The following is a 26,528-nucleotide window of genomic DNA, read 5'->3' as shown; positions in this document are numbered from 1 at the left end:
TAAGGTTTATTCTTTTAACCATGTTAAAAGAACATGCTTGGTAATATAAAAACCAATCTGGTAGTCCAAACTCACCGTTTTCTTTAGATTCTTGTAACATTTTAAATTTTATGCTTGCTTTTTTCCCTTGCCAAATAAATTTCAGCATCAATTTGTTCAGATCATCAAAGAATTTATTTTCAATTTTTATTTGGAACAGGAAGAGCAGTTTTGGTAGAATATTCATTTTTATCGTAGCAATCCTTTCTAACATTGATACATGTAGGTTTTTCCATTTTTCTAAATCGAATTTTGTTTCAGTAGCTTTATATAAGTAGCTTTTATTGTTTGGGAATAAGTATATTTCCAAATATTTAACTTAACTTTCTTAACTATTTGAAAATTCACTTTTTTCTGCCAGATTTTCTTTTTGTTTTGGTGTAAGGTTTTTAACTATCTTTAGTTTTTTTTCTCTATTTATTTTCAGTCCTGGTATCTCTCCAAACTTCTCTGTCTCTTTTAACAATTTCAGAATTGTTTTCTACAATAAATACCAAATCATCTGCAAACACTTGTAGTTTATATCTTTCCTCTCCTATCTCCATCCCTTAATTTCTAAGTTTTGTATTTTTTTTTTCTTTTTATATCTTTCTTGCTTTGTATTGTTTCCTTATCTTTGCATTTGTAAACCTTAATGCCAAGGTTTATTTTGGGAAAAAAGAAAAGACAAAACAGAGGTCAAATTTGAACGTGCTGCTTTTATTCTTGTTGCAGAGCATTGTCAGATTGTGTGTTTTAATCATAAATTTCTCTGGTCTGGGACAGGCACCTCCATATCCGGCTTCTGATTTGGCCGTTCAGCGGTAGAAGATCAGCACAGTGGCATCAACCATGGTTTTTGAAGTGCTCCATCCACGGTGAGTCCCGTAGCCATCCCAGTCAAAGGCGGCAAAATCACCACATTGACGGGGGTTTTCTTCTGGGAAAAAGCCCCCTCCTCCAACGCAGTGCTGAGGAAGGTAAAAAGGGACTTAAACATCTTACATATTTCCACATACATACATACATACATACATACAATTAATATATAAATAAAAAGAAAGCAATATGTTCAAAATCCATATATACAATGCGTTGCCTGGTTACATTTCTTGGAATAATAGTCATCATAAACATAGTAATAGTCTTCTCTAATGATAATTTCATGAAAACAGTGCTTTTCCCTCATCACATTGATACACATTAATTAGTAAAACTAATCAAAATTAATCACAATTAATAAGTTGCAGTAAACAACAACCCTTATCGTGGGATTAATCTTTCTCTTGTAATATTTGCATTTCTAACTCTTGTTTCTCTTATTTACATATTTCCTGAGAGTGACGATAACTAATTAGTGCCTCCAAAAGCCTCTAAAAAATGAAAGGTTTTCTAGAAGAGATTGGACAGCCATCTGTATAGATTCTCCTGCTTGAGCAGCAGGTTGAACTAGATGGCCTCCAAGGTCCCTTTTGGCCCTAGGATTCTATGTTCTAAAATGCCAAAGTGTGTTCTGTGTGCATACATGACAGGGTGTAAAACTATAACACACATTCATATCTAGCAAAGGCGAACCTGAATTCTAGGAAGGAAAAGCACAGCTCAAAAGGATATACGTGTCCTTGACTTGATGCTTAGCAACTGTTCAAAGTTACAACAGACTCTCCGAAAGATACTTAAGACTTGGATTTTAAGTTTGGTGAGTGTGATCACATTGCAGGTAGTCCTTGAGTTAGGATCACAACGGAACCTAACATTTCTGTTGCTAAGTGAGAAATTTGTTGAGTTCTGCCCCCTTTTATGACCTTTCTTGTTACAGTTGTTAAGAATAGAATAAAATAGAATACCTTTATTGTCATTGCATTCCACAAATACAATGAAATTTGAAAGCTACCCCAGCACAGTGCCCCAAACACCACATCACAGTCACACTACAGGGTATTTAACAACAACAACAGCAACAACAACAATAATACTGAATCCCAAATGCACTGTTTGATTCAAGACAATTACTGCCTTGGAAAGGAAACTGTTTCTCAGTCTATTAGTCCTCATTTTAAGACATCTATAACGCCCTCCCTGATGGTAACAGTTCGAAATATGAATGTCCAGGATGAAAATGGTCTGTGGAGATTTTTAGTGGTCTAGAGAGGAGTCTGGTCTTCGCAATCTCTTCCAAAGAAGAAAGAGAGCAACCGATTATTTTTTGTGCTGTGTTTATAACTCTCTAGAGCATCTTCTTATCCACTGCAGAGCATCCAGCATACCACACCGTTACACGGTATGCCAAAATGCTCTCGATAGTAGAACGGTAAAAAGTAACCAGCAACTTCTCACCTAAACCACACTTTTTCAGCAACCTCAGAAAGTTCAGGTGCTGTTGGGTCTTCTTTGCAGTGGCCATAGCGTGAACCGACCAAGTAAGGTTGTTGGAAATATGAGTTCCTGGAAACTTAAAACTATGAACTCTTTCCACACAAGTCTCCACTGATATATAGAGGCTCTGCTTTGCAAGTGAATCATGTCCGTTGTGAAGTTAGCAATAAGGTTGCTAAGTGAATCTGGTTTCCCCGTTCACTTTGCTTTGTCAGAAGGCCACCAAAGGGAAACACGTGACCCCGGGACACTGCAACCATCATAAGTATGAGTCAGTTGCCAAGTGTCTGAATTTTGATCACGTGACCATGGGGATGCTGCAACAGTTGTAAGTGTGAAAAAACAGTGGTAAGTCACTTTTTTCAGTGTTGTTGTAACTTCGAATGGTCAGTAAATGGTTTTAAGATGAGGCTTATCTGTATAAGGTCTCCTGCTTGTGCAGGGGGTGGGACTAGAAGACCTCCAAGGTCCCTTCCAGCTCTATGATTTTATGTTCTAATATACCAATTAAATTCCACAGTGGGCTGTGTACATGGAAGGTGGGGTACAAAATTATAGAACCCCCCCCCAATTCCCCTCCTCCATCAGAGGTGAAACTGAATTCTACAAATGAAAAGCACAGCTCAAGGGAATGTATAGATAATCCTCAACTTATGACCGGCTACTTAGTGACTCTTCAACGTTACAATGGACACACCCCCATTCAAAAGATATTTAGGATCAAGATTCAAAGTTATGACAGCTGTCTAACCACCCCCCCTGCAATCACATGATCACCTGGTTAGATCCCTAGCATATGCTTATATATTTAATTTTATTATTCAGCTTCTATGGGGAGGTGGCGTTTCTGGCTGTTTGTAGCAGTATGTCAAGAGTGAAAAACATGGCAGCTATGTGCCTTTTCGTTTCATCTCGCCATTAGAGTAAGGGGGGGAAGTGTTGATCACGAATGGGTTAGTTAGAGAAACAAAACTTCTCCAGCTTCCCCTGAAGCTGGTGAGAGGATCCTGAAAGCTCTTAAAGGACATATTAACAGGTGTGAAGAAGAAGGCAGATGTTTTCCGTAATGAAGAAAACTCATTTACATGAGTTACGTGTAAGTCTGGGGCTTTGGCTGGGAAAACCATTGTTTCCCCGTTTCCCCGAAAATACGACCTACCCTGAAAGTAAGTCCTAGTTTGAATTTTACACGTGCGCCCAATGTAAGCCCTGCCCCTAACATAAGCCCTAATTAAGATCCCACCCACTCCAGAGTGCACGGGTAAAAATTAAGCTACCTTTGGACAGTTGTAGCCAGGCCTCACACACCCTGACACCTGCCTTGCCGGCCCATCTCTTCTGCAGCCAGCAAGGCTAGCAAGGCTTTCCTGAAGGTCTCTGTGGCAGATAACAAAGCTCTGGATCGATCCAGGGCTCTCTTAACAGCTGCAGAGTCCTTCAGGAAAGGCTTGCCGGCCACAAAAGAAGAAGTTTCTGAAGGCCTCTGACAGTGAAAAGGAGGCCGGGGGCGATGCGTGCAAGTAAGGCTAGTCAGTGGGTGACATTCCCCGAAAATAAGACCTGGTGCCTTTTTTGGTGGCAAAAAAAGGGTCTTATTTTTGGGGAACACGATATTATGTTCTCATGGCTGGGAATTTCAGAATTAGTTTTATTTCACCGTTACCATGCCACGTATTCAATAAACAGTAAGGTTTTCAGAAATAAAATGATCCTGGGCTACTATTTGGATACTCAAGTGGGAAGTTGACGCAGCATTTGTCAGGAAGGCTGGGATACTCACATGTTCTGAGTTGCATCCGGTGACTTTAACGCCAGAGCAGAGAGCCAGTGCTGCCTTCTCATTATTAAACACCCGGAACTGGGCGAAGCCAGCGACAAATTCAGCTGAGAAACGGAAGAGAGATACTAAATGCAGTTGGGAGCCCTAACAATCTGTAATTATTTTCACAATCTTGGTTGATGACAATCGATAATCAGAGACTTCAACTCCCAGCATTCCCCACATCATGTTGGTGAGCTGAAATCCACGCCAGTGGTGGGATTCAAAACATTTTATGACTGGTTCTGTGGGCATGGCTTGGCGGGCGTACCTTGGTGGATGTGGCAAGGGAAGGATACTGCAAAATCCCCATTCCCTCCCCACTAACCTGCTTTCCAGCTCCGTTCTCCTGTGCAGGGAAACCAAAGGAGACCCAGCCAATCAGCTGGGACTCGGGAGGCGGAGAATAGAGGGGAGGCGGGGCCAGTCAGAGGTGGTATTTGCCGGTTCTCTGAACTACTCACAACTTCCACTTCCAGTTCTCCAGAACTGGTCAGAACCTGCTGAATATCACCTCTGAGTCCACCCATCTTTAAGTATGTTGGCTGGGGAATTCTGGGAGCTGAAGTCCACCCACCTATAAGTGGCCATGTTTACATAATACTCCCATTCCTATTGCTGTTTCCTTGCAGCTGGATTTTTGAGGGCTACAAAATGCCCCCCAAGGTGAGAAAAATACATTGTTAACCTAACCTGCTCAACCTGCTTTCTAAACTATTTCAAATGGGCCACCAGTTTTGGAAAGGAGTTCCTTCCTTTACTTTCCTCCTGGATCCTAGCTTCAAAAGAGGATGTCCCAGCCTAGGAGCCACAGGAGGTCCAACCACCCATATTGTGGGGCAGCCCTCTAACCAAGACAAGGATGCTTACACCGCCCATTGGGAGAGTACAACTCTGCAGTCTTCTGGGCATCGCCAACATCATAAACAACAGGGGTAGTGGGGCCATTATCTTTTGGACAGTTGCCACCGCCATATTTCACCGGGTATTTCTGGAAAGCAAACACAGCTGGATTATTTTCATGCATGACCGGTCCATCAGCAAAGCAGACAGAAGTTGAAAACGTTTTATGGTGTCCTCTTCAACCCGGCTATAGGACTCTGAGATGAACTGAGGCCCAGTCATCAAAACTGAGCTTAGTTTGTGGTGATTTCTTGGACCACGATGACCAAGTGAAGGTCCAACTAGAAGTTTTCTGGAGGTCAAGAAGAAGATGGTTGGCTTTGATCCTCTTTTGAGATGCCTTCTTCCCCTTCCTAGTTCTAAGATATTGTTCTGAGATTCTGGTGGTCTTTCAATCAATCACCAAAGCCCAGAGTTGCTACGAATGCAATCAATCAAATCCATCAATCAATGCATATTTAGCATTTTAGGATCAGCCAGATCGGGTCCAAGAGACAGACGTGGTCATATTTGGTGAGACAACAGGCAGAAAGGCAGAAAAAACCAGGTTGGTTGGGCTCACCTCATAGAGCCGGAGAAGGTTACCCCCTTCCCCAGACAAGAAGCCTGTCTCGGTGTGGTATCTCAAGAAGGAAACCTCCCGCCATTTCTTCATCGGGTTGTTGTTGGGAACGTGCCATATGGCGATATCTCGGACTATAAGAGAGTAGTAGCCTGGGTTCTGGAAAAGAAGAGACACCGTGCAGAATCAAGGAATAACAGAGTTAGAAGGGACCTTGGAGGTCATCTAGAACACTGGACGAGGCTTCAAGAGTCCCTTTTTAAGAGCCTTTGAGGAACTCTGAATCCTGAGATCCTGCAGAATGACACATTGATATGAAACAAGACATGGAGAGGACCTATTATCTGTCCTGTCCATCTGCTTTTCTTCAGGGACATAAAGATTACGGGTGAGAAGGTTTGACCCTAGCAACACTCCAGAGGGGTGACCTCTCCCCTTCCCCCATTGACTAGAAACACTTCTTGAAAAAGGAGCAAAATTACTGGGCTGTCACAGATAAAGGGGTTCAGCATGTTCTCCAAACCACGAGAAGGCAGGACAAGAAGCAACAGATGGAAACTCATCAAGGAGAGATGCAACCTAAAATTAATCAGAAATTTCCTGCCATGGGAGAACAATTAATTGGTAGAACAGGAGTTGCCTCCAGAAGTTGTGGGAGCTCCGTCACTGGAGGTTTTCAAGGAGAGCCTGGACATCCATTTTTCCAGAAGGTTATAAGGTCTCCTTGAACAGCGGGCTGGACTAGAAGACCTCCAAGGCCCCTTCCAACTCGGTTAAGCTTATGAAGTAAGGCACACTCCAAAAATTCAACATAATCATTGCTGTGTAAGTCTATAGCCACGTGTGCCCAACCCAACATGAGTCAGGACATTTTGTGCCCAAACTGGCCTGTGCGATCATCTTCGGACATACCACATTTAGGTTCAAGGTAACCACCGATGTTGAGAGTTTCACCAATGATTGTGGATGAACGACATTTGCTGTTTTTGCATCGAATATTAAACATAACCCAGAGCTCCCTGTTACGACCAACTCTTTGAGTCTGATTTTGGCCTGTGGCTAAAAAAAGGCCCTTTAAAAAGTTTGCTTCCCCCGCTCCAATGAGTAACTCCTACCTTGTAGTCATCGCTCGTGGCTGCTATGGCTGTCCCAAAGGTGTTATTGTTGGACCAGTTTCCATCTCCGTAGGGGAAGTTGGCATTGCTTCCTTGTTGGCTGGACCAGCGATCGCCAGTGGTGCATTTCCCGAAGATGTTGTTCTCATGGACGCTGGCCACCAGAGTCCAGCCCCCTCCGTTAGTGGTCATGTCGCAGAAGGTCTGGTAGATCTCACCATCTTCACTGACCAGGATGTACAGTCCATCTGCCAATCAGCATATATGTATATGTATATGTACACACACACGCCTACATATATAAATACACACACACACACACACACATCTATATCACACACATACATATTTATGTTCAATTGTTGGTATTTCAAAATGACCAGGAACCTACAGTTCTCCGCCTCTCCATTCCCCCTTCCCTCCTCCTCTTCCTCCTCCACTTCCTCCTTTCTTTTTCCTCCTCTTCTCCTTCCTCTTCCTCCATTTCTCCTCTTCCTCTTTTCTTTTTCCTCCTCGCATCCTCCTGCTCCTAATTCCTTCTCCTTCTGTTTCTCCTCCTCCTCCTCCTCCTCCTCCTCCCTTTTTCCTCCTCCCTTTCTCCTCCCCCTAATTCCTTCCCCTTCTGTTTGTCCCCTTCCTTCTCCTCCTCCTTTCTATCTCCTCCTCCATCTGCTTTTCATATCTATAAACACCATTTCATAATAACCAATGTCCATAAATGGTAGAAGATAATGTCAATTTTGAATTATAACGGTAAAAAGAGCTGTAATGACTCCAAACTATACAACTGAGATCTATACAAATTATGTTAATAGAAATTAAATAGAAGTCAAAACGGCCGCCACAACCATGCAGTCAAAGCCCCCTCCTCTCTTTCCCATGCCTCGCAGTGCCCATCATGGACCGAAATACCCAGAAGTGGAGAGATTTGATGGGGCTAAAGCATCCTCTTTACTCACCTGGAGACTCTGGCACGGCAGCCTTGATTTCCTTGCAGCTCTGGTAGGGCCTCTGGGGTTGGCCTGGCTGGGAGGGCTGGCAGGAAGTTTCCCATTTCCTCAGCAGGTCCAGGACATCTTTCTGGGCTGTGGCGATGCAGCAGCCGCTGGCTGTCAAGACTATTATTATTGTTACTTTATTGTCAGAGTACAACATGTGTACAATGAGATTGGCTGAGCCTCCCTTCATTGCAAACTCCCACCACCACCAACACAACTCACAGTGAGGACAGAAGTCTCTAACCTGGTCCCAATCTTATTACACTAGGTGACCTTGTTGTACAACATGCTGGCTCCACAAGTCTGTCCAACTATGTTGACGTGAACTTATTTTCCATTCAGGAGTCTGACTGCCCACGAGTAGAAACTGTACTTCAGCCTGTTGGTGCGGCTGGCTCTGCTTCTATATCTCCTGCCTGATGGTAGGAGAGTGAAGAAGTGTTGACTGGGGTGTGAGTCGTCCCTGAGAATTTTCCTCACTCTTCTAAGGCAGCGAGCCTGAGCGAGGTCATCTAGTGGTGTCAGGGAACAGTCCATGGTGTTTTGTGCTGTGCTCACCACCCTCTGTAATGTCTTTCTATCCGCAGCTGTCAAGCCAGCATACCACACCATTGGGGGGGTGGGGGGGGGGATGATAGCAGGATTCTACAAAGAATACCGCCCCAAAGAAGAGGGGGTCAACTTATTTTCCAAAGCACCAGAGGGCAGGACAAGAAGCAACAGATAGAAACTAATCAAGGAGAGATGCAACCGGAATTAAGGAGAAATATTCTGATAGTGAGGACAATTATCCAGTGGAACTGCTTGCCACCAGAAGTTCTGGGAGCTCCATCACTGGAGGTTTTTAAGAAGAGATTGGACAGTCACTTATCTGAAATACTAATTTGTTTTTTTTTTCCTGTTGCATTTCTCCTAATCCCTCTGTTTCAGTTTGTTCTTTTCCTGAAAACAGTCTATGCCAGCAGCTGTACCCAGGGAGATGTTTTCTGGTATGGCATTAGGCGTGTCACATTTTCCAGCTTCCAATTTCTAAACATTAGGCATGCTCAAACCTTGTGACATGCCTTGGTAATTGTAAATATACTCTGGTTACTTACATATAATTTAGATGTGATGGTAAACAACTATGTAAATATCATAAATTTTCAGACCAGCAATTCCCTAGTACATATCAAAGAACATTATTCTGTGTGTAGTGAGCTTGGCGGAGGATATCTTTATCATTTCACTCCAGAGAAAGGCTCAAAAACAGGAAAACCTGCTCAAGTGATGGCAGATAATCTGATGTATTTCATGAAGAAGAAGAAGAAGAAGACAGGCATTGACAAAAGCTTGAAGGCCGCGGGAGTAGATTCTACAAATGTTAATATTGGTCATCACTGGAGGTTTTCAAGAAAAGACTGGGCAGTCACCTGTCTAGAATGGTACAGGATATCTTGCTTGAGCAGAGGGCTGGACTAGAAGACCTCCAAGGTCCCTTCCAGCTCTGTTCTATTCTATTCTATTCTATTCTATTCTATTCTATTCTATTCTATTCTATTCTATTCCATTATTTCATATTCTAGTCTATTTTATATTCTATATTCTATTCTATTCAATTATTTCATTATTCATTTTAATATTTAATAATAAATTTAATACTAATTTAATATTAATGAGCCTTGGTGGCACAGTGGTTCGAGTGCAGTATTGCAGGCAAACTTCTGCTGACTGCCGGTTGCCTGCAATTTGGCAGTTTCAAATCCCACCAGGCTCAAGGTTGGCTCCGCCTTCCGTCCTTCCGAGGTGGGTCCAATGTGGCCCCAGATTGTTGGGGGCAACATGCTGATACTGTAAACTGATTAGAGAGGGCCGTAAAAGTTGTGAAGCGGTATATAAGTCTTAAGTGCTATTGCTCAGTGCTACTGATGAAATAATTTCTAGAAAGAGTGCAGACAAGAGCCCAAAAGATGATTATGGGAACTGGAGGGTAAAATGTATAATGAAGGGTTGCAGGAATTGGGTATGTCTAGTCTAGAGAAAAGAAGGACCAGGGGTAACAGGATAGCACTGTTCCAATACTTGAGAGACTGCCCCAAAGAAGAGAGGGTCAACCTGCTCTGCAAAGCACCAGAAGGCAGGACAAAGCACCTGACAGTGAGGACAAGTAGCCAGTGGAAAGGCTTGCCTTCAGAAGTTGTGCACTCCATCGCTGGAGGGTTTTAAAAAGAGATTGGGCAGCCATGTGTCCATGACATTTTAAGGTCTCCTGCCTTGAGAAAGGGGTTGGACTAGAAGACCTCCAAGGTCCCTTCCAGCCCCAGGATTCAATGATTCTTTGAGAACCCATTTTCCCACAAATCCACCGGTTAGTCACTCACCTGCAGGTTGTGCCTTTGCAAAGGCAGCCCAGGCCAGCAGTAGAAGAGCCAAGAACATCATTGTGGATGAGCCTCTAGAGAAAAATGTGAATATTCATACCGCCTTTTCTGAAGAACAGATCTTTTTTTAGGAATAAACAGGATTTAAATCTCAAAGTACTTGGCTACTCGGCTTTTACGGTAGATTTACAAGACTTTTTTGGATCATAATCCCTGTGAGTTTGGCTTATAAAAAATTGAATTCTTTTAGATGGACAGTGAGAGCAGTCAATCAGTGGAACAGAAGTTGCCTTCAGAAGTTGTGGGAGCTTCATCGCTGGAGGCTTTCAGAAATGGTGTAGGGTCTCCTGCTTGGGCAGCGGGTTGGACTAGATGACCTACAAGCTCCCTTCCAACTCTGTTAATCTGTTAGATTGGGAGTCTCCAAGCTAGGCAACTTGAAGACTTATGCGTGCTAGCTGGGCAATTCTGGGAGTTGGAGCCCACAAGTCTTAAAGTTGCCAAGTTTGGAGAGCTCTGTTTTAGATGGAGACTTTGGGAGAAGTTGCCACAAAAAGAAGCAACAGCAGAGGATCGTAAAAAGCAATTAAAAGGTTTTGGGGGGACACAATTTAGGTAAGGCACTGATTTAAGACTGGTTTGGGAAGCAAGTAAGGCCCTGAAGTAAACCCAGACTGTTATAGGGTCTCCTGCTTGAGCAGCGGGCTGGACTAGAAGACCCCCAGGGTCCCTTCCAACCTTATTATTCTATGTGATTTATTAGAGGTTAATTTTATATGACATACTAGTGAACTCTAAAAAGAAAAGAAGAGTCGAAAGCAAGAGCTTCCTAAACAGTGTGACAGCAGATCCAGGGACACAAGAGTCTCCTTCATTGGATGGGAAGCAGAGGCAAAAAGGTCTAGGTGACCTCAAGGATCTTTCCATATCTGTAATTCTATGGCTCTTGCTTAATCTGATGACTGAAATCAGTTCGGTTCTGGAATTGCACAGTGCAGTGAGCAATATCACCAAACCTCACCATATGTTAAATCAGATTTTAAAAAATGCAATGATGGTTAATATTGTAATATTAAGAAACTTATGAATGCTGGTCTTAAGCTGGTCTTTGGCTGTTGGGTTGAGCCTGCTGTGAGAACGCAGCTTTCAATCCCCATTTAACAAATGTCTCCATTTTTCTACTACCATAAATAAAAAAGGCACATTTAAGTATTGCACGTTGCAGAATCCATGCTTGTTCCTGGCTTTTCCATCTGCACCCCAATAATCAAACCCCATTCACCTTCCTGGCAAATTTCTGACTTACCTGGTCAATCTCCAGTGTTTCTTTGATGAATGCCTTGAGCACAGGTTTGTCTTACCTGGACGAGGAAGATCACTTCGCCTGAAGAAACCAGGAAGCTCAAATCAGCCTGGTCTTCTCGCTCGGGTTTATTAAGCAGCTGGATTTCGAAATTCACCTCCCCGTCACAAGAGGAAATGAAAAGCAGGAAGTCCTGAAATGAAGAGGGGCTTTTTACACCCACAAGATAAACAAGTTTCAGGAACAGTTTTGGCCAATACAGAAGTCAAATAAATAGGATAATCTTGGTGCTGTATGAGCTTGGTGTTTTCCCAGCAGATGTTGTTTTGATTACAACAGAATAACAGAGTTGGAACGGACCTTGCAGGTCATCTAGTCCAACCCAAACAGGAACCCTACACCATTTCTGACAGATGGCAGTCCAGTCTCTTCTTGAAAGCTTCCAGTGATGAAGCTCCCACAACTTCCGAAGGCAACATCTGTTCCATGGGTTGATTGTTCTCACTGTCAGGAAATTCCTCCTTATTTCCAGGTTGAATCTCTCCTTGTTCGGTTTCCATCCATTTCTGGCCTTTGGGTGCTCTGGAGAATAGCTTGACCCCCTCCTCCTCTCTGGGGCAGCCCCTCAGATATTGGAAGACTGCTATCCTGTCTCCCCTGGTCCTTCTCTTCCCTAGACTAGACTAGCCAGGCCCAGTTCCTGCAACTATTCATCGCATGTTTGAGCCTCCAGTCCTCTAATCATCCTGCTTACTCTTCTCTGCACTCTTTTTAGAGTCTCAATCTCTTTTTTATAGTGTGGTGACCAAAACTGGATGCAGTACTTGTTGATGTAATTCCCCGTTAGGAGAATGAACGCATACAGGGAGATGTATTTGAGAGAAGTGTTTGAATAATACACACACAGTACACAGATACACTGTACAGTAAATGTAGGTTTAAGCAAAAAGAAAGGTTTAAGCAAAGTTCAATATAGGCAGTCCAAAGTCATTCACAGGTAAGATCAGTCAGTTTTCAGTCCAGGGATAATCCAATAACAAAGTCCAGTATCATAAGCAGTTCAGTATCAGACTTACATCAAATCCAGTAATATCAGTCAATTAGAAGGAACGGCAATACTCTCCAACAGAAGGAAACAGAGATACACATTCAGACATGCTCTCTTCTGAGACTAAGACTAAACAACCCAGGTTTCTGGCTCCATCTTATGGCCGTTTGAGTAACCACACCCAATTGCAGTTTTGCATATTCTTAAAGATACAGTTTTAAAATGTCTATCCTGGTTTATATATTTCTAACCCAAATACCTGTTAGGTGACTTATATTCCTAACAGTACTCTAGGACAGGTGTGGTCTTACTAAGGCTTTATAGATCTTGATTGTATCTGTTAGATCCGTGTATCTGCCATTCTTCAATTGGAGGGGGGTTTGATACAAGTAAACCTTTTTGATATAACCTGAATATCTTAATTCTTGTATTGAATCTGTATAACTTGCACACAATATACAACTGGAGACTGGAGTCCAGAGGCCTGGAAACTTGTCACCTCTTGGAGAGAGGAGAAGGGGCCATAAAAATCCCAGCTCCAAAAGAAACTTCTTGGGAAGCTCTTCTCAACTATGTTCCCAGGAAAAAGGGGAGGGGGATTAACACGTTGCTTCTTTATATTGACAAAATCCACACCGGACTAAGGGGGGGAGGGGTTCTAACTCCCTTTATCTAAGCTGCATGCCTGGAGGGATATCAGACCTTGCTTTGAACCTCACCTGGATCTTTTTCTTCTTCAATAAAGAATTCCTTTTGAAATACCCAGTTTTCCAAAGTTCATTCTTATTGTTTGAAGGGGAGAGAGTGTGGGCCTCAGAGTATCCCTCTGTTGATGCTATCTTAGGATTGCATTGTGCTTTTTGGCTGCCGCTGCACACTGCTGCCTCATATTTAACTAGTTGTCCACTAAGGCTCCAAGATACCTCTTGCAGTTAAGCCTGGTTTCGCCCAATCTATATGTGTGCTCGTTTTTCTTGCCTAAGTGTAGGACTTTACTTTTCTGTACATTGAATTTCATTTTGTTAGATAGGACCCAGGGTTCAAGTATGGATCTTGAGCCTGTCTTCTGGGGTGTTGGCTATTCCTGCCAGCTTGCAAATTTGATGAGTTCCCCTTCTATTCTATTCCCTCATCTAAGTCATTTATGAAGATATTGAAGAGTCCTGGGCTTAAGACAGAACCTTGTGGTACCCCAACTGCTTACTTCCCTCCATGTAGACTTAGACCCATTAAGGGCTACTAGTTGGTTATGGTTTGTCAGCCAGTTACAAATCCATCTAGTGGTGATGCTATCTATCCCACTTTTTTTCTAGCTTACCAAGAAGGAGGTTGTGGTCTACTTTGTTGAATGTCTTACTGAAGTATTATGTCCACAGTATTTCGCTGGTCTACTAATTTAGTCACTATGTGGAAAAATGAAACAAGATTGCTTTGGCATGATCTGTTTTCAACAAACCCGTGCTTGGCTGCTAGTTATTACTTTAGTCATTTATAGGTGTTGGCAGATCTGTTTTTTTTTAAATTACCTGGTGGTCATGTGACTGGGTGGACATGGCTTGGTGGTCATGTTATTGGCTGGGTGTGGCCAACTCAATATCACTCACATTGAGGCATGCATCTCCTCGCCTGGCCTCTCATGACTATGGGGATGCTGCAACAGTCGTCAGTGTGAAAAGTGGTCATAAGTCACTTTTTTTCAGTGCCATTGTAACTTTGAATGGTCACTCCACACAAGCAAAGAACCAGCAAAGGAGAGGAAAAAACTCCAGAGAAGTTCCTGAGACAGGAAGTCTAGTCCTACCAAGAATGTAATAAGAGTTAACGGAGAGGCAGTTTCTGTAAGCAACACCAGAATGTTTCCTTCCTGCCTTCCTTACAGGATTAGGGCAGTCATTTCTTCTAAGAACTGGTTCTCCGAACTGCTTAGAATGTTAACAACTGGTTCTAGCGAATAGGTGCGAACTGGTAGAATCCCACCCCTGATTGTGTTGTCTAGGTATTTAATTTATTTAACAATACAAATTGCATTCTTAATCTCCACCCTTTTTTCCAACCTTTGGTAAAATAAATTTGATAATTTGATAATATTCTATGCTCTCTTTCTGCTTAATTTTCAATGTCAATATATCAATTTCTGCACAATCTGGTATCTTCCTGACTATCTCTTCAACTTACAGTGTTTCTTCATTTTTCCAGTATTGTGTGAAAATAATCCTCATTGTTGTTAAGACATGTAATATTAAATACATCGTTTTCTTATCAAGTTTTTCTGATATTATACCTAATAAAACAATTCAGTTTATAGTCTATATGTTTCCCTATCATCTTTTCTAACCACCTGTGTATCTCTGTCCAAAGCCTTTGAATTTTTGAAAGATATGGTAAAATGGTTCTGAGATGACATCTGCCAGCTCCTGTAAACTCTGGGGTGTAATCTGTCAGGTCCCGGTGATTTATATTCATCAAGATCAGACAGGTGTTCTCTTACCATTTTTTTTTTGTTTATTTTAAGTTTTATTTCTAGTCTGTCTAGTCTGTGATGACCCGGAGCGTATCAGAAATATAACAAAAACCAAAATGTAAATAAAGGTCCTTTAATGCCTTCAACTTGGCTTCCCTGTTTAATTGGTCACAGTTAAAGATTCAACTATTTTCAAAATAACATTCCAAATGAAATTCAAAGAGCAGATAACGAAGCAAAAACCAAAAACAAACCGCACTGAATAAAGTTCCACGACAAACCAGGATAAATAATTACCAACTTCAGGAAGATAACCAGGTACAGTCTGTTGGAAGAACGCCAACCAAGATAAACCTCATCTAGGAATAAAACGCTAATTTGTCTCTAGCATCTGTTAGCATGCAGGTCCAGACTTTTATGCAGATCTCACACCTGCAACCCATGAAGAGGATCATGGCCCTCTCCTCCTGAGTAGACCATGTCTCTCCCTGATCCTCTCCTCCCTGTGTGCCCTAGGATGGAGAGGGGATGGGCCTGGGTCCTCCTCTGACTGCTCAGCCGGCCTCTGCCCTTCCCCAGCTTCCTCCACCACCTCTGGAGCCACACTCCCACTCCCTGTTGGCTGTTCCTCCTCTCCCTGGGAGTCATTCTCCCCCAGGGGCACCACATATTCTGTTCTAGTTATGGTTTTGGTAGCTTGGACTATTGTTGTTTTTTTTTTCTTTTTATTGTTTCAAGGAATGAGTTAATGCTGCCTGTTACTTCCTTGCTGTCTTCTGTTAAGTGAACTGTTTGTTTCCTTGATTTTTTTTGGCTATTTATATGTTGGAAGAAACCTTTTTAAAAATATCTTTGACTTTTGTTGCAACTCTTCGTTCAATCTGAGTCTTTGTTCAATCTCTTTGAAAGTTTCCAAGGATGAACCTCAATCACCCTTCCAGATGTTGATTCTGATGGAAAATGCTACTTTCCAGAGACATCACTGGGGGCAGACAGAGTAGAGAAGAGAAAGAAACTCCAGGGAGTCTTGGGGACTTAAATGGGACACATTTGTAAAATAATTTACAAACTGCAGCCTGCTCAACTGTTGGCAATCTCCGGGTCTCTTGGGCAAAGTTACAAACAGAAATGGGCCAGTCACACATTGCACAAAGATATTTCATAAGCATAGCTGGTTGGGGATTTCTGGAAGTTGAAGTCCACCCGTCTTAAAGTTAACATGGTTGAGAAACAGGAAACGAGAGACAACGGAGTAAACACCTCAGGGAAGTACTCCATTTGGGGGAAATAAATCAGATTAGTGAGAGGGTTACTCCTGATTTACTCTCTTAAGCAAACGACCCTGGTTTGAAAGAACATCGGAGAAGATAAAAGTGTAGCTTCTTTTCTAGAACTTCATGGTGTCCACCTTGGACGTAGAGACCCTTGAAAACCCCTTAAGAATTTCCCTGGTTCTCCAAGATTTTTGATACGGATGTCTCAGCCTCACTTGTGTCCTTATGGCTCATAAACACCTTGACCAGAAGCCTGTGGGCTTCGGTTGCCACATCCTCCACAATTTTTTTTAACATGCTGTAGACCACAGCAAACGACAACCCTACGGAGGCCATGGGCACAAGCTGCTTTGGTAGGTTGGGCGCTCTGCTGGCTGCTTGGACGAGCAGTTCCACCACAAGTGCTTTGTTGACTGCATGAGCCAGTGGACACCTGACCAGGGCCTTCAACTGCTCAACGGGCTGGACTACATGTTCAGCGGTCTTCCTTAAGGACTCCTCTTCCAAGTCAAAGCAGATGCAGTAACCTCGCATGGTTCTGACCAGCAGATCCACATTACACACCACCGAAATATCGGGGATAGCTTCGGTCCGGATGCCACAGGCCACCACGGCCACCAACCACAAGTGTTCTAGCATCGCGTCCTTCTTCTTCTCCAAGATGCGATGGGAAATGTTGGGGGTGGCAAGGAGGAATGAATGGCTCTTTGGTAGATCCGGGTTCTGCTCCAGAGCCTCTTCCAGAAGGTAGAAGTCATACTTGCTGAGTAAAATACTGGAAATAAGGAAGATCTTAGGAGATCTCACTTTCTCGGCTTGAAGATCTTGAAGGCAATCTTCCCGGATCTTCTGCAAGGTGATCATCTTGTTGAAGCTAGATGGGTTGCTCTGACGGACTGAGTGGAGATCTGCCTCTACTTTGGAGCAGACAAAATAGTATCCTTTGCCAGCTTTCTTGAGATAATGAGCCAGCTTAGCATGGAAGGACCTGAAGTGATGAGAAGCAATGATTAAAAAGAAGTCATAGGAGGCCACCTCCATCTTCTCCATGTAACGCTTGGCACTGAAGCCTGGATTCTAGACATGGATCCCACAGGATTACTTTGGGGTACTTGCGGTATGGATAAGCCACAGCAGTTTTATGGGTCTCCATCTTCCCAGTAAGGGCTGCCCCTTCATCTTCCTCACAGAGGTCCCGAAACGTGTTGATGAAGTCCGCCCTGATTCTCCTGATTCTCCTATGGAGTCAACAGCTTAACTTTGCTGGTCAACCCAGGGAGGAAGATCTGAAGAACCAAGGGGGAGAACATTGCATTAGTAGACGTTGTGTGATAAAAGAGAAGCCTCTGCAGAGATGGTATTCAACAGATTCTGACCAGTTCTGGAGAACCAGTAGCGGAAATTTTGAGCCGTTCAGAGAACCGGCAAATCCCACCTCTGACCTGCCCTGCCCCCATCTATTCTCTGCCTCCTGAGTCCCAGCTGATTGGCTGGGTCTCCTTTGGTTGCCCTGCACAGGAGAACAGAGCCAGAAAGCAGGTCAGTGGGGTGGAGAGGGAATGGGGATTTTGCAGTAACCTTCCCCTGCCACGGCCACCAAGCCACACCCACAGAACTGATAGTAAAAAAAATGAATCGCACCACTGGGCCTGCGTGCATATTTTTACCATGAAGGGGTTGATAAAATGTGATCGTGCAGTGCAGTGACCTGGCCTGGGCTGCCACTATGAGAGTCACAGATAGGATGTTAGCCCTAAAAGAAGGGGTGGGCTTCTAATGGTTCAGACCGGTTCCATAGAACCGGTTGTTATGATTCTGTATATTTCGGATCATTGTTGAATGAAGAATCTTTGAATGACCAGGCTGTGTGCTTTATAAAACCTTGGATGTCTGTCTCGGCACTGATGTTTCATAGCCTCTTTTCCATGCTGTCTTTCCTAGAGTCACATTGCCATTTTCCCACATATTAGCATCATGGGAACAAAATCCAGGAACCAAAAAAGGGAGGCTCTGCCTTCTCATATCTCACCCCGAAGTGGAGTTTCCCAATTATGTTGGAATAGATTTGAAGATAGGCCAAGTGTGATCTCCAGATTCGGGAATTTTACAGTCCAAAGCTATATTGGATTGATGTCAACTCTGCGGCAAAAAAATAATTTCAGCGTTATCTCTCCATCACTCTCAAGTCTAAAAACATACAGGTAGTCCTTGATTTATGACCACAAATGGAACCGGAACTGCTGTGGCAAAGCAATGTGGTCATTAAGCAACTTGCATGTGATTTTGTGATTTTTTTCATTAGGCAAATTTCCCCAAGTGAGGTGGTGGTTCAGTGAGTCACGCCTGATTTTACAACCTGTTTTGCCATGGTGGAAAAAACCAGAGCTTCTTGATGTGAGAGCAGCCGCCACCTTGCTTGTGCCTTCTCGTCCAAGCTGCTGGGTGTTGCCCCGGTTCTTTCTGCCACATCCGCGCAGCATTTTTTCCCCAATTCTAGCTATGCCCTTGGCTCTTGCCGCCGTGGGAGCCCAGCACTGCGGTTCCCCCTCACTCCAACCAGGAGCCTCTGCTCATGTCAAGAAGCTGACGGCCGGGCAGGAGGAGGCCAAGATGGGATGCTGTTTCCAGGCCAGTCCTGCTGGCGGATGGGCAAGCAGGCAGCCCTCCGGGAAGAGCACCGCACTGGGTGATGCGGCGATGGCAGCAGCCGGAGCATGTCACAGATGTTCGCTTTCTTCCTTTCGTCCCCCAGAAGAACTGGGTGAAGCCAGAGTTTGCACGAAGCAAACGTTACAGATTCCACAGGAAGCAGACCCCACCCACGTTCTGTGCAGGCACATTGTCCTGAGTCTGTTTAAAAAGTATACATTGAATTACAACAGACCTCCTAAACAGAGTGCCAACCTGAAAATGCAACAGGGTTTGGCTGTCATTTTGTATACTAACTAGAGGCTTTCCCTGTAGTGCCAAACCAATCAAATCATAAATAATACTCTAATCGAGGTGCTACCAGCTCTGGCAAGCAATCAAACAGCCAACAACAGCCTAATCTAGGAATCACCAAGAACACACCCACCAACACTTGTACATAAACAAAGAGCAAACATCACTCCTTCTAGCACTGAAGATGTTCCTAGTAGGGTCACAAAACGTCTGCAAGAAAACTACCAGGCTCCAAGAGTCTCAAGGTCAACCCTGAGCTACAAATATTCTTGCCTACTCCAATTGATTGATCACTCCCCGTTTCTCTTTAAAAAGACTTTTATTAAAATGATCCCACTATAAAATAGAAATCAAAATAAAGAGGGAAGGAAAGGGGGACAGAAAGGTGTAAGTTAATAGGGTTTGTGGTTATAGGAATGGCTACTGTTGACTGACTTGAGGCTGTAATTTTATTCTGCATTCCGCCAAAATCAAAGTCGGAAATGGGCTGCATATAAATGAATAAAGATACATTTAATGAGTCAATAGATATAGAATCTGTATGAGCAAGCCTCATAGATAATCCAGTCAATTTAAAAAAGCACAAATTGTATAAGGGTGTATTCACACACTTGCATAATGCTTGCAAAATATATATATATTTTCCCACGTCATTGTAGTTGTGCTTTTAAAGTTGTAGCAACGTTTTGGCAGAATCTCATCTGCCAAAACGTTGCTACAACTTTAAAAGCACAACTACAATGACGTGGGAAAATACCCGAACGAAGCTGAATGCCATACATGTAAGTACCCGCAAAACTTAAGAAAACATATATATATATATATATATATATATATATATATATATATATATATAAACAGTAACTATTTAGTTTCATAATGATATATTGTACTTTATTTATTTTTTTCTATTGTATTCATCTTCCTTACTTTTTTTTTAAGCACTCGTTCCTGTATTTTTCGATAACGTGCAGTATGCAATATGCTTGAGCAGGGGCTGGACTAGAAGACCTCCAAGGTACCTTCCAGCTCATTCATTCTATTCTATGTGTCTTTGCATTTTCTGCCTTTCTGCTTCCTTCTTTTCTGTGATTTTTTTTAAAAAAGCAATACAAGTAGTCCTCAACTTACAACAGTACATTTAGTGACTGTTCAAAGTTACAACGACTTGTCACCACTTTTCACAGTTACAATCTTCAAAATATCCCCATGGTCACGTGATCAAAATTAAGAGTCATGGCAATTGGCATGACTGTTGCTGTGTCTCAAAATTGTGTGATCCCCTTTTGCAACCTTCTGACCAGCAAAGTCAATGGGGAAGCCAGATTTGCTTAACGACCGTGCTACTAACTTATCAATTGCAGTGATTCACTTAAAAACTGTGGCAAGAAAGCTTGTGAAATAGGGCAAAACTCACTAAAGAAACGTCTCACTTAACAACAGAAAGTTTGGGTTCCATTGTGGTCGTAAGTCGGAGTGGTGCGGTGGCCTAGAGGTGGAGCTCTCATCTCACAATCAGGAGGCTTGTGAGTTCAATCCTAGGTAGAGGCAGATATTTTTCTCTCTCTGGGCATGATGAGAATATATCTGCTGAACAAAACTCCGTATTGGTGACAGGAAGGGCATCAGGCCAGTAAAACACTCTGCTAGCTCCATTCAGTGGCCCAGACTCCACTCCACAAGGGATTATGGGGTCATTAAAAGAAGATGGTGGCAATTGTGGTCGTAAGTCAAGGACTACCTATATTACAATATATTAAAAAAGAAAGGTAATAACGCTTCTGTGGTGCAGAAACTATACCAAGGAAAGGAGAATTGGAGGAACAGCTGATGGAAAGTCCTCCAAATGTGCAGCTGCTTCAGGACAGGTAAGCCTTGACTTATGACCACAAATGGAGCCCAAAATGTATGTTGCTGAGACATTTGTTAAGTGAGTTTGGCCCCATTTGACGACTTTCCTCACCACAGTTGCTAAGTGAATCACTGCAGATGTTAAGGTTGTTAAACGAATCTGGCTTCTCTCCTGACTTTGATGGTCAGGTGGTCGCAAAAGGGGATCCCGTGACCCCGTGATGCTGCAACCATCATAAATACGAGACGGTTACCAAGCATCCGAATGCAAATCACATGATCATACGGACACTGCAATGGACACACCTGCAAAAAATGGTCATATACGTCGCTTTTTTCAGTGCCGTTGTAACTTGGAACAGTCACTAAGGGAACTGTTGTAAGTCGAGGACTACCTGTATTCATTCCATGGCGGGACTCTGTGCAACAAGCTGGCACCTCAGGTGGGTTTAGAAGCAGTTTGGAAAACACAGTCAGTCTTCAACGTACGACCACAATTGAGCCCAAAATTTCTCCTGCTAAGCGAGACAGTGGTGAAGGGAATTTTGTCCCATTTTACGACCTTGCTTGCCACAGTTGTTAACTGAATCACTGCTGTTGTTAGTAACACAGTTAAGTGAAACCGTCATAAATATGAGTCAGTTGCCAGGCATACATTATATTATATATATTATATCATATAAGGGTAGTTTGGAGGGAGGAAGCTAAATGCGATATTGAAGTTTAAAGCTTGTTAAAGTCAAAGAATAAGATGCATTGGAAAGTTTCCTTTTTTAAAAAAAAAGTTCTTTTGTTTATTTGTTTTTAAAAAGTTTAGTACTTTGAGGAAAAGGGGAGGGTGAAAGAAAGGCAGAAGAAAAGGTGTCCCCCCCCCCTTTCAGTAAGGCCCAAAGATTTCGAAAGATATACAACCAATTTTGTAAATAAAAATGGTGACAGTTCACAGAGATGACTAGGTGCAAATGTTGTTATTTCCATTGTGTTAGAAATAAGAAAAAATTCAAAAATAAAATGTAGATGAAGAGAATAGTATATTATAGCATTAAGAAGACAATTCTTTATAGATATTTGCTATCTTGATGTAATCCTACTGTAAATATATTTTCTAATACATTTACTCATTGTTAAACATGTACCTGCAATCTATTACATCCTCCTGTAATCAAGTAATGCCACCCCTATTTCCTCCAGGATTAGGAGGACAATAGGATATAAGAGATAAACCATTGCCCCAACTTTCTTTAATCCGTTGGTTCCCCACTCTCTTCTGTGGGGAGGGGAACCTCTGCAGCTTGTCTGGCAAACTGATTGGTGTCTGGGGACTTCCATGGAGCTCTCCTGCCTCTGGCCGCTGTACTGGGCCTTGGTTGTGGAACTTGGTTGTGCAGGGGCCAGACATTCGGAAGCCCGATGACCAGCTTGGCCACCACGGTAGCATTTGATAATTCCTGTAGGTTGGGCAGGTTTGGTCAGAGGACGTCTGGCCAAAGTTCTCCTGCGGGGTCTCTCAGAGGGAGACTTTTGGTGTGGGTGAATTTCTCTATCCAGAACAATGGACACGGCATACCAGTCTTGCAGTCGCTCTGGTACCCCTCAGATGCCACAGGCTTTTCTGACTTCGGGATCAATGGCTTCTTTAAAATAGTGCAGAAGTATCCTATCAGGCCAATGCATGAGATTACCTGTGGCCTGTCTAAAGTCCCACACAAAGCCTTTTATGGGTTGATTACCTTGCTTCATCTCCTTTATTTTGTCTTCATTTTCACCTACTCTGTCGCGGTCTTCAAATCTGGCCCCGAACAGCTCAACAAATATATCTGCATCATTTAGCTCTGCAACGTCCTCATTGTGTAGCTGGGCTATCTAGGCGGAAGCGTCTCCTTCATTCAGCTCATCTGTAATTGTGGAAACTAGGGCGTGGTCTGTTTCGTATTGGTTTCCAAATTGATCTACATGTGCCCAGATTCAGCTGAGGAAATAAGCAAGTTTTTCAGGCTTCCCATCAAAAGTTGCTCTAAAAACCTTGGTGGCGCTGGCCTGGATAGTGGAATCGCCATGGTGACCGCCGGCTGAGCTGGAATCTGTGGGGGTGCTGCTGTGGGCAGCAGGAGGGGGTCCCTGCAGGGGTGCTCCGAGGGGTGACGGAGCTGGAATCTGCTGTGCTGCTGCTGCTGCTGAAAATAGGGGCTGTCTGCTGAACATGTTGCCATGTCGAAAAAGTGGGGTTGGCTGCAGCCTCCTGCTGGATCTGACCCCATTGCTGTGCCAGGATTGTTGCTGCAAATTGGGCCCATGGTTATCCCGCATCAGGTGGTGCAACTGGTGCTGGCATCCACTGGCACTGGACCCACCCATGACCAAAATAGAACCCCCAGCCTGGGGGAATACACTCTGCCGGAGGTAGCATAACCGCTGGCTGGTGGGGGGGGGCAATTGGAGGTTGTAGCATCCCAAATGTTGGCTGCATCTGCTGTCTCCCCTTTGCTGCTTGTCCCTGCCATGCTGAGCCAATTCTTCGGTCCTCTCTAGCCGAGTGGAATGTTGCTGACGCCCCGTTGGCTCCACTGCCTGGTCCTAAACCAGGAAAAGTGAACGTAGGTTGTGTTAAGTTCATCTCGGTTAGAGAGGTTGGGACTGTGGGACATAACTTCCCACTTCAAGTCGCTCAAAGTGCTCCGGGAGCTCTGCCAACAATTGGCTTTGGGATGGAGGCAACAGGTCCCAGTCTAGGGAGTTTTCCGACTTCAAAGGCCCCATGTCTGTCCATTCTGGCTCGTGGCCCGACTTCATTGGGCCGGAGAAGGAAAGGTGTTTAGGCAGCTTCTCCACCAGTTCCATCTCTGGATTCAGATTAGTCTGGCAGCTTTTTCAGGTATCCATTTCTTTGGGCCGAGTGCCTAGCCTTCGTCTCTCCACTGCAGATTCAATGGTTTGCAAAATTCTTCAGAAGGAGAACACCGGGTCTCGATCAGTCCCCCGGTATCCATTCCCACTGCTCCTTCGGTGATCTCCTCCTTCTACTCCATCTTTGCTGAGTCTTTGCACTGCCTGAGCTTTAGGTCGGTACTGGGGCATCCTGGACAGCCCCCTTTCGGGGTACTGGTTGGAACTTGGAGATTCAGGATACTGTCAGCGTTCCAGAAAACCTCCACTCCAAACAAATAACTCCGAGACAGACATCCTCTCCAAAGTTCTTTTATTAGAGTAATAAACTGGCACATCTGGGAATCCCAAATCTGAAAGTTCCGGTTTCCTTGCAATAAGTAAAAACTACAAATCAACCCCCTGCACCCTTCATTGCATCACATGCCCCAATCCCCATCCGTCCCAGCTTGAGACGTCCTCTCCACCAGGTGCAGAAATAACATGACCTTCAAATTAGAAGAAGAATGCTATTATATCTAACCTCATGCTCTCCAAGAAATTCCCCCCTCCCATTTTCCCAGGCTCAAGAAAGTGGCAGTGTTGAAGCGTCTGGTGCTAATATGGCTTCCAAAGCTGACAAAACCACAGCTGGATTACTTCTATGCATGACCGATCCGTCAGCAAAGCAGACAGAAGATGAAGACGTTTTATGGTGTCCTTGTCAACCCGGCTCTAGGACCAGTCATCAAAACTGAGCTTAATTGTGGTGAATTCTTGGACCACGAGGACCAAGTGAAGTTTTCTGGAGATCAAGAAGAAGATGGTTGGCTTTGATCCTCTTTTGAGATGCCTTCTTCCCCTTCCTAGTTCTAAGATATTGTTCTGAGATTCTGGTGGTCTTTCAATCAATCACCAAAGCCCAGAGTTGCTACGAATGCAATCAATCAAATCCATCAATCAATGCATATTTAGCATTTTAGGATCAGCCAGATCGGGTCCAAGAGACAGACGTGCTCATATTTGGTGAGTCAACAGGCAGAAAGGCAGAAAAAACCAGGTTGGTTGGGCTCACCTCATAGAGCCGGAGAAGGTTACCCCCTTCCCCAGACAAGAAGCCTGTCTCGGTGTGGTATCTCAAGAAGGAAACCTCCCGCCATTTCTTCATCGGGTTGTTGTTGGGAACGTGCCATATGGCGATATCTCGGACTATAAGAGAGTAGTAGCCTGGGTTCTGGAAAAGAAGAGACACCGTGCAGAATCAAAGAATAACAGAGTTAGAAGGGACCTTGGAGGTCATCTAGAACATTGGAGGAGGCTTCAAGAGTCCCTGTCAGGTGAAGCTCCATTCAAAATCCAAGAAAGAAAACCTTAGGCTCCATTGTTCTAGAGAAAAGGACTTTTACTGAAAATTGAAGTGGTAGCATCAGAAGAATACAAGATCTGAGGCAATAGGCGCGAAAATCACATATAGAAAGTTATTTCGTGTTCCCACCCCCAATAGTTCAAATTGGCCATCCAATCTGAGATGTGTATAATGTCACGTGGTGCATCTTCAGGTGGTGTATGTTCAGGTTTTAACAAACCGACATGAAAGACAGGGTGAATCCTTCTAAGCGTCTTTGGCAATTGTCATTGCACTGCAACCGGATTCACAATTCATACAATTGGGAAAACTTCCACATATTTAGGTCCCAATTTTTTAGATTTCTGGGTTGTTCGTAAATACTTAGTGGACAAGAAGACTTTATCACCCACTTGGTATGGTTTTTGTGGAGCACTCTTTTTGTCTGCTTGTTTTTTATGAGTTTGATGAGCATCATCTAATGCTTTACAGGTAACCGGCTAGGTAAACTGGAGTTGGGTTATCCACTCTGTCAATGATGTAACATTGGGTTTCTCTTGTGGTAGCTCTGGGATGGGTACAAAGTCTTGACAAATAGCTACCCATAGCTGGAGTACAAAGGACAAAGGTGTTTTGCATTTTAACTTCCTAGAGGCTGGTGGGAGGAGCTGCTGGCTGTTTGTGGGGGAGGCAGAGCGTGAGATCATATAACTATAAACCAAAAATAGCAATAATACATTCAGGGTTGGTGTGTTTGAGTTGTGATTTTATTTTATTTCAAAATGACTGGCTTAGTTCAGTGTAGTACTTGTTTTGCTGCTGTCTTTCGCAGAAATCTTTTCAGACTTGGATACTGTCCTCTTTGTATACAAATTACTAGTCTACAAGGACAGATTACCTACCTAGAATCTCTAATCTGTGCTCTCCAAGCAGAAATTAGGTGCCCAATCCAGCCACGCCAAGCTATTGTGCTGCCACACTATCAGCCCCCTCTACCACAAAGATCCTGCAGGAAAAGGGCAGTATGAACAACCATGGGATCTGGCAGGGTGAGAGCTGTGGACCATAAACACAAAGCTTTTGCTGTGTCCCAGCATAACAGATACAGTGCCCTTGCTGACCTTAATAGGGACATTAAAGGGACAGGTCAAGATACTTGTGATAATGATAACTCAAATAAGCTGGGGATCGTGGTCCAAGAAGAAGAACTTACTTTTGGAAAGGGGAAAGTGTGAATCAGGTATTACGCATCAGTCACGCAAGAACAGCAAGTTATCCCAAAAGAGGAGC

At 43.6% G+C, this 26,528-nt stretch overlaps 2 protein-coding genes across 5 annotated transcripts; both read right to left on the bottom strand.

The window, feature by feature from the left end:
• Positions 1-717: 717 nt before the first annotated feature.
• On the bottom strand, positions 718-11,650 carry LOC113447421 (intelectin-like protein). Of its 4 annotated transcripts, none has more exons than XM_026717636.2 (8): positions 11,513-11,650; positions 10,152-10,225; positions 7,753-7,911; positions 6,794-7,041; positions 5,679-5,837; positions 5,084-5,204; positions 4,175-4,278; positions 718-989 (listed from the first exon to the last, which is right to left on the bottom strand). In XM_026717636.2, the coding sequence occupies exons 2-8, from the start codon at positions 10,210-10,212 to the stop codon at positions 837-839; spliced, it is 1,005 nt and encodes a 334-aa protein (XP_026573421.2). In that variant the 5' UTR covers positions 10,213-10,225; positions 11,513-11,650; the 3' UTR covers positions 718-836. The 4 variants fall into 4 exon arrangements, with proteins under 4 accessions (XP_026573421.2, XP_026573420.2, XP_087769899.1 ...); XM_026717635.2 differs by having other exon boundaries at positions 11,458-11,595; XM_087913773.1 differs by having other exon boundaries at positions 7,753-7,902; positions 10,152-10,223; positions 11,458-11,571.
• Positions 11,651-15,987: 4,337 nt separating this feature from the next.
• LOC113447462 (interferon-inducible GTPase 5-like) lies at positions 15,988-17,459 on the bottom strand (the record flags this gene model as incomplete). Its single annotated transcript, XM_026717683.2, is given in 2 exon segments — positions 15,988-17,324; positions 17,326-17,459. Coding segments are annotated over 2 exon segments (1,059 nt in total), but the record flags the coding sequence as incomplete, so codon positions are not given.
• Between the last annotated feature and the right edge of the window lie 9,069 nt (positions 17,460-26,528).

The sequence above is a fragment of the Pseudonaja textilis genome, chromosome 16, assembly GCF_049901715.1.
Source record: "Pseudonaja textilis isolate UNSWEBS1 chromosome 16, rPseTex1.2, whole genome shotgun sequence".
In the NCBI taxonomy this organism is placed as follows: domain Eukaryota; kingdom Metazoa; phylum Chordata; class Lepidosauria; order Squamata; family Elapidae; genus Pseudonaja; species Pseudonaja textilis.
The sequence above is the reverse complement of the archived record's forward strand: the minus strand, read 5'-3'. Positions and strand labels throughout refer to the sequence as shown.